Here is a 15,142-nt window from a genome sequence, read left to right as displayed (position 1 = left end):
TTTGCAAAAGGCTTGCCAATTTTATCTTTTTGAAGGATTAACTTTTAATTTTGTTGATCTTCTATAGATTTTTTTTGTCTTTATGTCATTTTGTCTACTCTGAGCTTTATTATTATTTTTTCCTTCTACTAATTTTGGATTTGGTTTGCAATTGTGTTTTTAGTAATTTGACTTATAGCCATGAGCTTTTTATTTGAGATCTTTCTGTGTTTTTTTCCCTTCTTTTTATATTGGTATTGATTGTTAAAACATCCCTCTAAGTCCTGTTTTTGTTGTATCCCATAGGTTTTTGTATATTGTGTTTCCATTTTTATTCATTTCAAGAAAATGTTTACCTTCACGTGGTGGCTTATGTCTGTAATCTCAGTGACTTGGGAGGCTGAGGCAGGAGGAACAATCATAAGTTCAAGGCCAGCCTCAGCAATTTAGGAAGGCCCTAAAAAATTTCGTGGGATCCTGTCTCAAAATAAATAAATAAAGTAAAATAAAATGAAAAGGGCTGGGGATGTGGCTCAGTGAGTCAGCACACTGGGTTCAATCCCAGCACCCCACCCTTCAAAAAAGAAAGAAATTATTTAATTTGCTTTTTAATGTCTTCCTAGATCATTTATTTATTTGGGAGTACATTGTGTAGGTTCCACATATTTGTTTAGTTTCAGAAGTTTTTCTTGTTATTGATTTCTGGTTTTATTGCAATGTGGTCAGTGAAGATACTTCATATAATTTTAACTTTTTGTAAGTTTGTTGAGATTTATTTTGTCACATACTATAGGTTTGGAGCAAGTTTTATGTGCTATTGCTGGAGAGCGTTTTCTGTAGATGTCTGTTATGTCCAATGGAATAAGGTGCCTTTGAACTCGACTGTTTCTTTGTTGATATTTCTATCTGGATGATCTGTTCATTGCAGAAATTGTGATGTTAAAGTCCCCTATTATTATGAGTCTGCATCTCCCTTTAGGTCTATTGCTATTTGCTTATTTATTGGTGCTTCCATATTAGATGCATTCCATGTTAGAATGGCTATTTTCTATTACCAAATTGATCCCATTATTATAAAATGACATCTTTGTCACCTTTTATTGCTTTTGATTTAATGTCTACATTATGTGATGTAAGTATATATAGCTTCTCCTGCTTTCTTTTGGGTTCCATTTTTAAGTGGTATTTCTTACACTTTCCGCCTACGTATCTCCTAGGTGAAATGCCTTGTAGGTAGCATATCATTGGGTCTTGTTCTGTTTATTCAGTTCCTCTATGACTTATAATTGGAGGCTTTAATCTATTTATACTTAAGGTGATTTCTGATATATAATGTCTTCTTAACTCCATTTTGATACTTATTTATTAGTTCATTTCTTTCCTTCCTTACTTCCTTCCTTCCTTCCTTCCATCCTTCCTTCCTTCCTTCCTTCCTTCCTACAGTCTTTATTTTTCATTAAGTGATTTTCCCCAGTAGTGTGGTTGGATTACTTCTTATTTTTGGTGTGTTAATTGTAGATTCTTGCTTTGTCATTACCATTACCAGGAGGCTTACAAAAAACTTCTCTAGGTTATAAACTATTTTGAAACTATGGCAATACAATCTGATTGTAAAGATAAGAGAGAGAGAGAATATACTAATAAAAACCCAACACTTTCATTCTATTCCCTACATGTTGAACTTTTGATGTCCCATTTTATATTTTTTTCTACTTTCTATCTCTTAACATACTAATGTTGTTTCTATTATTTGTTTTAGTGTTCATACTAAAGACATTAGAATGGTTTGTGCAATACTTATACAATATTAGAGATTCTGAATTTGTCTTAAATATTTTTACAGTGATTTAAAATAATAAAATATACACAATTAAAATTGAAAAAGGCAAGTTTCCCTTTCCAACACACAAACTAAACATCAATCCAAGCAATTGTACTCTAGGATATTTATGCAAGAGAAATAATTACTTATTTTCTACTCACACCTGTACACAAATGTTTATGGCAGTTTTATTCATAATAGTAAAAAACAAGAAACCTCAACATCATTTATCATATGAGTGGTTCAACTGGAGTACATCCATAACCTTAACATGCTACTCAGGAATAAAAAGGAACATACTATTTATACATGCAATACTTGGATGAATCTTAAGGAAATTATGTTGAATGAAAAAGTAATCTCAAAAACATACATCCTATATTATTCCATTTGTATAATGTTCTTGGAATTTAAAAAAAAATAGAACTATAGGGCAGATTTGCAGCTACCACAGATGAAGGAGGAGGATGTAAAAGTGGAAAGAAAGGATGTTTGGTTATAAAAGTGTAATGTGAGGAATTCTTGCAATGATGAAATGTTTTGTATTTTGGCATATTCACATCAATATCCTGGTTCTGGTACTGTACAAGATGATACTTGTGGGACACTGGGTAAAGGGTACTTGAAATCTCTGTTATTCTGTTAGTGAACCTATAGTTATATCAAGATTAAAAAGTTTAATTTAAAAAAATGAAGGTGCAAGAGCCTGAGAGAATCTGTTGCCAGCAGATGCATTTTTCAAGAAATATTAAAAAGAGTTCCTTTCACAAAATGAAAATGATACCATCTGGTTATCTCGAATCTACCTGAAAAAAAGTATTAGTGAAAGTAATTTTATAGGTAAATATAAAAGACAGTAAATTTACATGCTTTTTCTTTTCTTCTCTTAATTGATTTAAAAGATTATTGAATAAAAAAGTTATCATAAAACTTTATTAACTGGGTTTGCAACATATAAAGATATATTTGACAATATTAACATAAAGGAGGGGGAGCAAATGAAACTTCATTAGAGCATACCTCCATATTTTACTGGTATTAAGTTACCATTGATTTGAAGCATTGATTTAAGGTACAAACAGTAATTCCTTGAGAAAATAATAAGAAAAGAACATATTGAGAAAAGTAACAAAAGAACTAAAATAGTACATTGAAAAATATTTAACACAGAAGAAAAGAGTAAAAGAGGAACTGAGAAATAGATTCAGGACACCTAGAATACAAATAGAAAAATGACAAATACAATCAAATCAATAATTACATTAGATGTGAATGGATTAAGTAACACCTTAGATTCAAACATTAAAAATAAAGGGATGGAAAAATATACCATGCAAACAGTAACACTAAAAGAGCAAAATTGGCTATGTTCATATCAGACAACATAGACTTTGAGATGAGAAATCTTACTGGAAATGATATCATTTCGTAATGGCAAAAGGGTCAATGTATCAGGAAACTAGAACAATTATAAGTGACACATATGTGGCAATAAAGCCCCATAATTCATGAAGCAAAGAATGATGGAACATAAAGGACAAATAGCCCATTCAACAATAATAGAGATTTCAATTTCCATTCTCAAAAATGGAAGAACAAGTAGACAGAAAATCAGCAAAGGTACAGACAGCTTGCATAACACTATAACTGACTTGACCTATTTGACATCCATAATGTGACCAGCTCCAAAAGCAGCAAAAGACATATCTTCTCAAATGCACATGAAATATTCTCCAGACAATATGCTATGCCATTTAACAAGTCTCAATAAATTTAAAAGGACTGAAGTCTCAAAACACAAAAAACAATAAAAGCCAAAAGCAGAATGGCAAAAACTTTCCTCTTGAAATGAGTCTGAAAGCCAAAAGTCCAATATCCATTAAAACATATAATGCTAAGTACAAAATTGGGCATAAATTCTCTCCATATTAAAATTATTGATAATGATCAATCATGCATACCAACAGTTAAAGTATGTTTATTTAGATTAATGAAAGCCACACTGTGGTGCACACCTGTAATCCTAACTATTCATGGGGCTGGAGTCCAGGAGTTTGAGGCCAACCTGCCAAAACAGTAAGACCTTGTCTTACTTATTTCTTTTTAATGTAAAGTAATAACACTACTAAAAAGCAATAAAACATATAGCAAAATAGACAAATCTGATTGTAAAGATGAGAGAGAGAATATACTCTTATAGAAGTATAAACAAGTGATTTTAATAGTTTTGAAAATGATAGCCATAGAAATATGAAGTAAGATATTGTCCAAAGGAATTGATCAATTGTAATGAGTAATTCACTTAAAATATAGTTTTCTTCCCTTTCTCCTTTTTTTCTACTCCCTAAATATCACACATTTTATTCTGATTGTTCTTCATCCCTTCTTCCATTCAACAAGTGTCAATAAGCATCTATTGAGGTGGGCAATGTTTTAGAAGCTGGGAATAAAGAGACAGACAAGATAGATAAACTCATGGATTTTACATTCTAGAGGGAAGAGGCACACATCAATAAAAGAAGAAGATTATTTCACTGTGCAATAAGTGATGCAAAAGGAAGAGCACCTCTCCAAGTTTAATATGATTTCTGACTACAGAGAAAGCATTCTTGGAGGCTTATCCAGGTAGCAGTTCAGGAATTATCTAAAGTTACACATCAGGGAAGTTCCAAACAGTCCCTGATCCCAAGTGAGACCAGGCTGGCTGTGGGCTTCAGCCACCATGGTAGTTAAAATGTCAATGCACCAAGTGTTTCTATTTTAGAAAGAATTAACTAGAATTACAGGTGTCAAAACTAGTATAACAAGTGTAAAAATATAGGGTCCAGCAGCCTTCAAAACCATATCAATAAAAGATTTCCTTAACACCTGGTGCAGATGGAGAATTAATTGAGGAGACAAAACCCAAAGAGGAGGCATGGAAAGAGAAGAGAGACGATATCTGATGAAGCTGGATTCCTTTGCCTTATATTTTCCTCATTTTACATAAATTGGTAATCTAAGACCATATATTTCAAGAATGACTCATGTTTCTAAGTTTATTGTACAGAGTTGTGCATACAAGTTATTTTCTTACTTTGAACTTTCAAATTTTTCAAGCATGCACCCTAACAAGCACATGGCTGTTATTGCCTTTGCAAACCAGAAATTTTTTGAAAAAAAAAAAGAACAAAACCTTTTTATTTCTTAATATCCATTAGCTGTGATTGTAGCCAAGTGTACAAAATAATGATTTTTAAAGGTCGCTAACAATGGCTTGTATCCTAATTTATACCAGCCAAAATTAATAAGTTTGAATCAAATTCAAAACTTCCTAAGATTCAGGTATGAGTCCAATCCAAACTAAATATTATCCAATCTAATCTTGGAGTAGTGAATTATTCCACATTTACTACAGATGATGTTCATTATCTCAATTTACACCCCAATGATACAAAAAATAGAGCTTTAGAAGAATGGAATTATTTGAGGAAAAACATTCATGTGTGCAAAAAAGGATGAACTTTTCATACCAGCCCCCAAGTAACAAATCAAGAGCATATGTTTCCTCTGATAGATAGTGACCTTAGGGAGAGTGGGCTAAAATATCTACATACAATAACTAATGCCTAACTCAGAGCACAGTCATGTTTACTCAGTGATCTTTATTGGTCCCTTGGAGAAACTCTGATATTTTGGAAAATCATTGCAAGGAAATAATCCCTGCCACCTCCCCATTCCTAAGGGACATCATTCAAATGGTTTCTGTATCTTATAGCAAAGTTGATAAATTTAGAAGTAGGGGAAAATAACTTGATACTGAAAACTATGACCCTCTGTGTTAGTCCTATGTGGAAGGGCTGCTATTTCAAGCTTAGACCAGCAGACAGGAAGGAGGGAGAGGGAGGGGGAGGGAGGGTGGACTATGGTATGAGGACTATTCATACATTGTCCTTCAGGAACCAAATGCAGCTGGTTGTACATCATGCAATGAGAAAACTCAGAATTAGGATTCAGAGGCTTGAGTTCTTTGGTTCTACTGTCATGTGACCTCAAAAAGTTACTTAGCATCTTAGATTCATCTTCCCTTCTGAGCTCACTGCATCGCCAAGAAGATAAAGCAACAGGGAAAAAATCCATGACAAATTTAAAACTTCTATAGGTATGTAGCCCAACTACACACACAGGTGGGTTCTATAAGGTTATGCAGGCATCAGTAAAGAAGCTTTTCCCAACTTAATATTTGCCATCTGCAGATGCATGCTGTTTGCAAGTCCTTTTCCTGCTTCATCTAGCTATTTGTTCAGCTCTAAAAATGAATTGTGTCTCAAATAAGAAGTAAATTAGCCAGTCTCAGGGGAAAAGGATGGCTATTATTACACACAAAGTTTGAGAGGTACCCACTTTAGTGTGAGAAATTCAACACATACAAACACTGATGAATTCCTTCCATGAACTCATCCCACTCCCCAGACCTTTTGAATGGGAGGACTGCACACCTGAAAATCCTTAGCTGCACCACCTACAGATCCCATTCTGAGCGGCCCACCAAGGCCAACTTGAGTGTGTTGCCAGGTGTGTCTGCTCAATTTTTTAAGTAGAAAAACATTGTAAATCAGCTCATGCCAGCTTGCCATGCACAAGATGTTATGATTAAATAATTTAAAAAAAATAAACAGCATGAGTCTCTTGGGTCTAGTATTTGGCCAATTGTCTCAATTTTTTCCAGTCTATCATTTTTTTTCTCACCATTCTCAACTTTGCTCTTCCAATGCCCAATTTGTCTAAGAATGAAAGGCACACTTCATGAGCCAAGTTCTGGATCTTTTACTAAAATTGAAACAAAAAAAACCTCTTGCCATAAAATTATTTTATGTGCAGTTTTCCTTTTTCTTTATTTTCTTTCCTTTTTTGGGGTGAGGTGGGGTGAGGTAACAATTCAAGAATGATCATTTCAAAGACTGCTGTGAAAAGCATCAATGATACTCTTTGAAAATTGTTTTATTTTAGTATTTTTTTAAAAAACTTTTAACTTCAGAATATAAACTAAAATTGCAATTCATACATATAGAGAGAATACATTTTCTTGTCTTTGCTATAATAACTTATTTCTCTAATTTAAAAAAAAATTCATTGACTTATATTTATATCCCTGCTTCAAGATCAAGCTCTCTTCCTGCTTGAAACCCTGTTAAACTCCCAGTGGTTTGCAAAATAAAGTTCAAACTGTCAGATATTCAAGGCACCTGTTAATCTAACCCAAGCTATTTTTCTTGTCTTAGCATCCTTTTCTACCTGCTTTCTACAACACACTTCATGGAGTTATAACTGATTGTGTTTGAACATTTGGACCTTGGGTTTGGAGTTTAGCTCAGCAGTAGAGGTTTTGCCTACCATGTGTGACCATGTCCTCTTTGTTCTTTCTGCTTGTTGAAATTCTCTAGCTCCTCAAAGATCACCTGGAAGTGATCTTCTTGAAGCCTATCCCTGTGACTCTAGTTTCACTTGGTCTCTCCTCTCTCTCTGCTGTTGGGTTATTTTGGGGTATGTCTCCCATGGCACTGCTTTGGATTTAGATAATTATGTATTGAATGGTCTAACCCAGTTAGCTTACATAACTTTTAAAGAAAGAGACTCGTTTGTACATCCCTGTTTTACTTACATCTAATAGAACCTTGAATATTTGACAACATAAATTGCCAAAAAGAGACCCTTCATAGGTAAATTGTGAGTTGAAGTGAGAAGTTCAAGAGTGATCATTCTTGGGCTTTCTGAGGACTAACAGAACATTTTGCTCTGTCCCATCCATTCACATTCCCACTTTCTGGATATGAAAACCTGCAAAGAACAGACACCCAGAAAAATCTGTGTGGTCAAAGTTTATCACAAATAACTTTTGGCCAAGGCTATTTGTCCACAGATGTATCTTCAGAAAAGAAGCAGGATCAATATCACTCAAAATCGTTGTCTCTCTCCAAATGGTATTTTTGTGCACCACCACAGTCAGCTGGTTTGTTGATTTAACCTGTGTGTGTGTATTTTTTTTTTTACTTTGTCGTTCTATTTCTAAGCTGGCATTTGAAATTTAAATTAGTCTAAAAATCCCAGAGCATACAAAATGAACCAAGGTCAGAGCTGCTGTGCAAGAATATTTTTACCAAGATCACCTGGGTCACCACTGCATTATGGCTGGTGTTGAGTGATAGCTTCACAGCAGGACTACTGCTTCCAGCTCTCAGAGGCCTGGAAGAGATGTTTGGATAAAAAGTGAGATGGCATCAGAAGAGAATAAACAGATGGAGAGAGAGCTCCATGGGAGGTTCTTCCTCCACCAGAAGAATGCAAAAGTCAACAAGGAGAATAGTTTGAGAGATATTAATAAAATTTGTTTTACATTATATTTTTATGAACTTGTCCCTGCCAGTTAGAGGTATCTATTAGTCTTGAGGTGGGGAGGCAGATGGGAGTGATGGATTCAGATTGTTACAGGTGGACTGCAGAGAGAAAGAATCTTTTGCTTCAGACAATCAAAATAGGATTTATAGCAAGATGATAGTCTGGGAAGATGTTTTTTTCCCCTGAGTATTCCCTTCTTCCCTACCTATGGCAATGTATTTATTTCATCCATTGGCATGACAGTAACTAGCCAGGCCAACCAGAAGTTTGATATAAGGTAGAGCCTTACCAGGCTGGAGGAGGGTGGTGGAAATCCTATATTTTGATCTTGCAATATGTAAGGAATAGTGGAACAAAGAGGCAGAAGAGAGTGTGTACTAATCCCTCTATCTGATATATAAATGTGCCTGTTTGGGACTATAGAAGGAATCATCTCTCCAACTGTCCCTCATCTTTGCCAAGTTGACCAGAGACATAGGAAGATAGAAAAAGAGGGAAAAAAGGGTGTATGTGAGGATGGAAAGGGAAAAGCAAACAGAGCCCTTCGGGAATTATACCTAGTTTAAACGTCAGCAAAGCAAGGAGCATCAAAGTGGAAAGAGGTTATTGTCCTAGAGGTCATAGGAACCCCAAGACAGTACAGAGATACGCTTTGCACAGAAGGATCTCCTCATGTTCATTGTAATGAACGTATGGTAAGGTTCACATTCTCTTGCACAACCATCAAATATTGATAAAGGAAAGAGGTAAGAGTGATAGAAATCATAAAAGATTAAAATTTTAACCCCAACTAGTTGAAAATTATAAGAACCCAATTATTATATTTGATAAGGGTTATTTTAGCATCGTAATGTTTAAATTATGTAAACCAAAATGCTTTCCTTTAATCCAGAGGATGGGAATTCATACTGATGATTATGTTAATTAAGAGATTAACTGAAGAATTTACATTTTCCTAATTCATCAAAATGTAGTCTGAGTAAAACTCATATCCCAGCACATGGAGAGACATGGCTTTGGTCCTTATTTCCCTGCTGACCTGAGTGACAAGCCTGAATATCCTCTGAAGTTGGGACATGGGTCTAAGAAGACAGTGTTCTCAGACCACAGTTGCCCATTGATCCACAAAATGCCTTTCTGCTGGAACTTGAGGAGTATTTCTAAAAAGCACTTAAAAATCTGCATCCCATTTTGTCTCTTCTTTTTAATTCTATGTTTATGGTTCAATTTTTTCCCTTTGCCATTTCCCTTAGTTCTCACTGTTCTTTCCTCTCAGCTTTCATTTTAAAAGTATGCCATTTAATTATAAATAAAAACAGAGCAATATTTTTTTATCACTAATGCTAAACTTCTTGTTGTATATTAACACATTAAAGCCAATGCACTTAAAAAGCCAGAATTTGAATGGTGCAAGTACAATTTAATTATGCAACTTACACATGAAATAGTCATTCCATTGATACATTAACTCACAGAATAACATCATTTTTAGTTAAGCTTCATAAATGCATATGTTCCATGTAGTTACTGGCTAAATAAAGTTCTTTGAAATCTAAACTACTTCAGGAATCCTTCATGTTTTAGTTTAAACACTGAAAATCAAAACCTATAGTGGATGGAAAAATGTTAACAGATGGCTGAAATAAAAGACTATGCCATGTTCATTTTGTCTTGCATGATCTGTCATCATGTGTCCTATGATTTTTGCCTAACAATTCTTTAAGACAGGCCCTCCAAGAGCAGACTTAACACTATAAGGTCCACAGATATAAAAAGTATTGAGGATCACTGCTCTGGGCTACCAATCTAGGAACCAGACCATCATCTGAGAGCTGATTGAAACATTATAGAAATAAAAGTTCCAATAGGTCAAAAAAGTTTTCTGTCTTCCTTTCCTTTGGTAATCTTCTCAAGTATCATTTTTTTTTTCACTTGGGAAGAATGTATTCTTTTATTTCTGCAGTTCATTTAATCAACATTTCACTATTAACTATGTCTGTGTCATTTTGTATGTTTTGGCTGGCTATGACTCAGACATTACATAAAACCTACCAATTGTGTGTGTGTGTATACATATTTTAAAAAGATAAAAGAAAATTAATATAAAACAAAATTTTTATGTCCATATCATCCTACTTAAACAGAGGGTTACCCAAGAATTTGAGTATATAATAAACAAAACAGTCATTCCAATGATACACTGTAATTATAAAATGAAGCTATCGAAAGCAATGACCCAAATAATCTAAAGGTTGATAGGATTAGATAAAGAGAAAATATACAATAGTCAGCATTAACTGTTTTGCTTAGGATGTGGCGTCTGATGAAGCTTAATCTGCAAGTCCTCAATTAGCAGCTCTGGACTCCTGTACTGATCATATTTCTATAACTCTATAGATTCTTCACAATAATTTCTAAGCCTCTTATACAGAGAATGCAAAAGTCAGTTCAAATTCAAATCTCTGTTGCCCAGCACCAAAACTTGCCCCTCTATACACCCTCACATATCAGTGGGGATGGTGTCATAGTTATTAAACGTGGCTGGGCAAACAGCTGATATTAGAAAATGAAAAGAAAAAGAGAAGAAGGTAAACAGAAAGCTTTAGTTCAGCTTTAGAAAACAGATGAAGTTCTTGCAGTGTAATTAGTAATTGTGGCTTTGGCACTCTTTTGGAATTGATATCTTTTTCTTTCATCTGGCTAGATAACCTGGAGTCACTGTTAAATATTTCTAAAGTACAGGTACATATTTCACTTGTTCAACACAGATGTGCTTGTGGTTGCCACTTATTTTATCTTCATCCAAAAGCTCTATCCTATACTTCCACCTTCAAGTTTATTAGCTTTCACACAGATGTGTATCTACTTGATAAATGAACCTGCTTATTCACATACAGGTTATGGTCTGACACAAAGAGATGTTTACAGCCAGGACCCTGACCAGCAAAGAGGATTCCTAAGACACACCAACTAATTAGAACTCAAATGTTCAGAAAATCCACCCCATGAAGGCATCAGGTAATACACAGATTATATTTTCATCTTATAAATTACCATATAATTTGAGTTTGTGTGATACTGACCTAAGTTGAATCTTATAGTCCATTGAAGATTGCCCTTCTGTGCTCATTCTCATAAAAAAGAAATATCAGTAGGAGAAAAAGTGCCATTTTCAAGAAATACTTAAAATAGTGTATATTTCTTTATATGAAGTTGTTTATTATTTATTGAAAAAAAAGTTTATATTCAAGTCATTTGTGTAGGTGATTTGCCAAACATCCCCTAAATGTAGTATAAGGACAAGTTCTTTTTACATGCATGAAAAGAAACAGCAAGGCAAGAATGTGACATTTTTCTGAGTGGTAGAGTTATAATTTACTCAGAGACTTTGACCTTGTGCTGTGAGTTTCATTTTTTAATGCCATCATTTTTAATTTTTGTTATGATTCTACCTCTGCATAATTCAAATGTATTTTCCCTTCCTGATTTTCTTCTTTGGATCATTTGTTAAGTAAACATTTGTTGTGCGCCTAGTATGTGAATTGCAGATTTTCCCTAAATTATGGACATGGTAATGTGCGTGGAGCTGAGGTGCCCTTCTATTTTTTAGTATCATTCCCTATATCCAGTGCTCTGGAAAAAATGGAAAATAGTTACTGCTAAATCCTTTTGCTCTTTATAACAGTTCTAGATTTTAGTCTTCTTAATGTATTTTATCATATATTTTTTTCATAATACTCTTAGATTCTTTCATAAGACAAAGTCAATTCAATACTAATATCCTGTGGAATGTTAACAAATGTTTCATAAAATTTTAAAGAAATTTTGTGAATAATAATTTTTGAAAGTTTGAAGAGCTACACAGAACAATTGATTCTGGACTCCTTGGAGCCTTTAATATGGTAATGGTCTTTGTGGCTTCCCAGGAGGCAGATCAAATATATAGTTTTTCCAAAATTATTTAATATAATTTTTTGAGAACTATAGAAAGACTTTAGAGTACTACACTTAACTTTTCTTTTAACAATGCTGTGGGGTTAAACTCAGGGCCTCATACATATTAGGGAAGCACTTGACCACTGAGCCACATCCTCAGCCTGCAGCTCACGTTTTGGAGAAAGCTATTAATAGTGTCTGATCCATTTATTAGTTTCACAATTCTCTGTTCTCCAGGGACCAGCTACATTTTATAGTATTACATCCTAAAATGTTGACATTATGTTAAATTAAATTGAGTCTTGGAACCGTCTGTGTGTTCCTTCTCTATATTCTGTAAGCACACAAAAAGAGACATATTTAACAAGAAAATATTTTGTATTAATTTGGAATAGACAGAATTTTGTTGATATAGTTAACGTTTCTGAAAGGGCTATTAGAATGGCTTAATGTTTCAGGGAATAGATTTTGGAGTCCGAAATAAATTCAACTCATATCTTACACTGAATATATACAAGATTTTTTGAAGTCTCAGTTTTTTCATCTGTAAAATGAGGATGATTATTTCTCCTTCATTGAATTTTTGTGAGGGTTAAAGGCAACAAATATATATATTTATATATGTATGTATATATATATATATATACACACACACACACATATATAAACACACATATATGTAACATATATAAACACACATATATGTAACATATATCCAATTATTTTATATATAAATTCAGTGAAGAAGATATCCTCATTTTACAGATAAAAATGGAGACTTCCAATATATATATTCATATATATGTATGTATTAATATATATGTATATGTATGTGAGATGGATGGATGGATAAATAGATAGGGTAGCCTCAGGCCTGCCATGGAGCTTGAAAATGTGGCTGAGAAAAAATTTTATGTTTTTTATATTTATTTATTTATTTATTTATTTTGGTACTGGGAATTGAACCCAGGGGCACTCAATCCCTGAGCCATATCCCTAACCCTTTTTTGTATTTTATTTAGAGACAGGGTCTCGATGAATTATTTAGGACTTCAATAAGTTGCTGAGTTTGGCTTTGAACTCTCAATCCTCTTGTCTCAGCCTCTGGAGCCACTAGTATTATAGGCATGCGCCACCATGTCTATTTATTTATTTGTAATGCAATAAAATTTTTATTGGGCCAACAAGTTTTTTTTTTCTATCATGCCTTACATGTGGGACCTAGGACATCTTATCTATTTTTGGAGGAGTTGCTGTTGGTGCCTTTTACTCGTCTGGTCTACCCAGGCTCTAGATGTTTGTTGGCTGCTCATGGTTCACACCCATGTCATTCTTTCCTGATAGCTCTTGGTGACATAGCCACCACCAAAAGCTGGAGAGGTTACATATGCTTCTTCCCCCAAAGAGCAGGCCCTTGAGAATGCATGATTGATATGGTAGATTAAAGCTCACTACCTTGCTAAAATATCTGCTCCAAAGCTGCCTATGCTTAGACTTCTCTGGGAAATATAGCTTCCCTGCCTTTTCCCTATCATTTCTCCTGACTTTTTCTGTTTTTCTAATATCCTTATAGGTTCCTTTTGAAAGCATGGCTCTCATCTTAGTATTTTTCTTCATTCAAACAGATCCTGAAATTATGTCTTCTCCAACTAATTATCATTAGTATCATTAGAAACAAGTAATTCTATATGCCCAAGATTTTATGCCAGTTTTTGGGATTTCTGAAAATCAGAAAACTCAGTTTCCACTCTGGGAAATATAAGGTTTTAAGATCACAAGAACTTCCTTTCTCATCTTTACCGTCAGTGCAAATGCGTGTGAAGATATCCATAGCCTGGCACAGTTTAAAAAAAAAAAAAGAGTCCCTTATTTGTTACTAATAAATTCAAGTCTTTCTTAACAAGTATGCAAGATTTCTCAACATCTTCTGAAATAATTCTTAAAGCAGGATATTTAAACATGGAGGAGAGTTCTAATGAACCTATTGTTTCATAAATAGACCTTGCTTTCAATATGTTGAGCTTTATCAGGCAGTCATAGATTAGATGAAAAAGACTCACTACAAATTCACTCGCTCATTCAGCAATGTTTATTAGACATTTACTATGTACTCAGTATGATTTTAAGTATTTATATTAGGGCTCTTAATTCTAATGGGAATAAATTAGACATATTTCTTTTCAAGTTCCCTTAGCCAGATTTTAATACTTCTAGCAAAGATGCCCAATACTATAGATTGGGTGGAGAGGAGGGCATTGGGAAGAGCCAGATGTCATACCCTCTTGAGTGGTCTAGCCAGGTAAAAGGGCCTAAAGCCTAAAACTCACTTGTTTCATTTTCACTTTGCCTCTGTCTGATTCTCATGTCTTCTGGGGAGCTGGAGCCAGCTTTTGGACCCAGAAGCGGTCCTGGGTCTTGCTGGGGGACTCAGTATTTCCAGTAGCCACCAACTGGTTAAAAAAGAACTTTCGTGGCTCGGCATATGGACCCTGGACTGAGAATCTCTTCCCTCGGTATATTTCAAGGTAAGCTCCAACTTTCCCTTTAGGGTTGCATCTTCAAAAGCCACATGCCATTATTTTCACATGGTCCATCATGCAGATCTTTTTATGGCTCATGAGAAACAGAACAGCCTGTAGGTTTTGCAATACTTTTTTATCCTTCTATAAGGATAAAGATGGAGTAGTGATTTAAAACTCTCCATTAAAAGAAGATAAATGTTTCATTCTTGCTTTCTGCATTACCCTTTCTCAGAACAGAAGAGTTTCTGGCCAAAGCAGCCAGATAAAAATGCATGAAAGAATAAGAACATTTAAGAAATGAGATAAGTTGTTTTTTCTCTCAGTGGATCACCTTACCAGCCATGTCTTTTATGAGATATCCAAGAATACAGCAAGAATGTCCTTTATATGCATGTGAAAAATGAAATTTTATCCCAATTCAACAATTCTATTAGATCTGTATAAAATAACCTTTTTTGACAAAAGAGGCACAGGTACATTAAAATAGTTATCTAATTTCACATATCTA

The 15,142-nt window shown here is 34.2% G+C and overlaps 1 protein-coding gene across 1 annotated transcript in view; it reads left to right on the top strand.

The window, feature by feature from the left end:
• The window catches only part of LOC308646759 (uncharacterized protein), a 546,497-nt gene that overhangs the window by 345,957 nt on the left and 185,398 nt on the right, over positions 1-15,142 (top strand). Inside the window, exon 7 of the mRNA XM_081290128.1 lies at positions 11,074-14,637. Within this exon, the coding sequence (XP_081146254.1) occupies positions 11,074-11,150 (77 nt within the window). The 3' untranslated portion in view covers positions 11,151-14,637. The remainder of the gene's footprint in view (positions 1-11,073; positions 14,638-15,142) is intronic.

Source organism: Spermophilus citellus, assembly GCF_964194105.1.
Source record: "Spermophilus citellus genome assembly, chromosome: 1".
NCBI lineage: Eukaryota > Metazoa > Chordata > Mammalia > Rodentia > Sciuridae > Spermophilus > Spermophilus citellus.
Note: the sequence above shows the minus strand (reverse complement) of the source record. Positions and strands in the feature narration are given on the sequence as shown.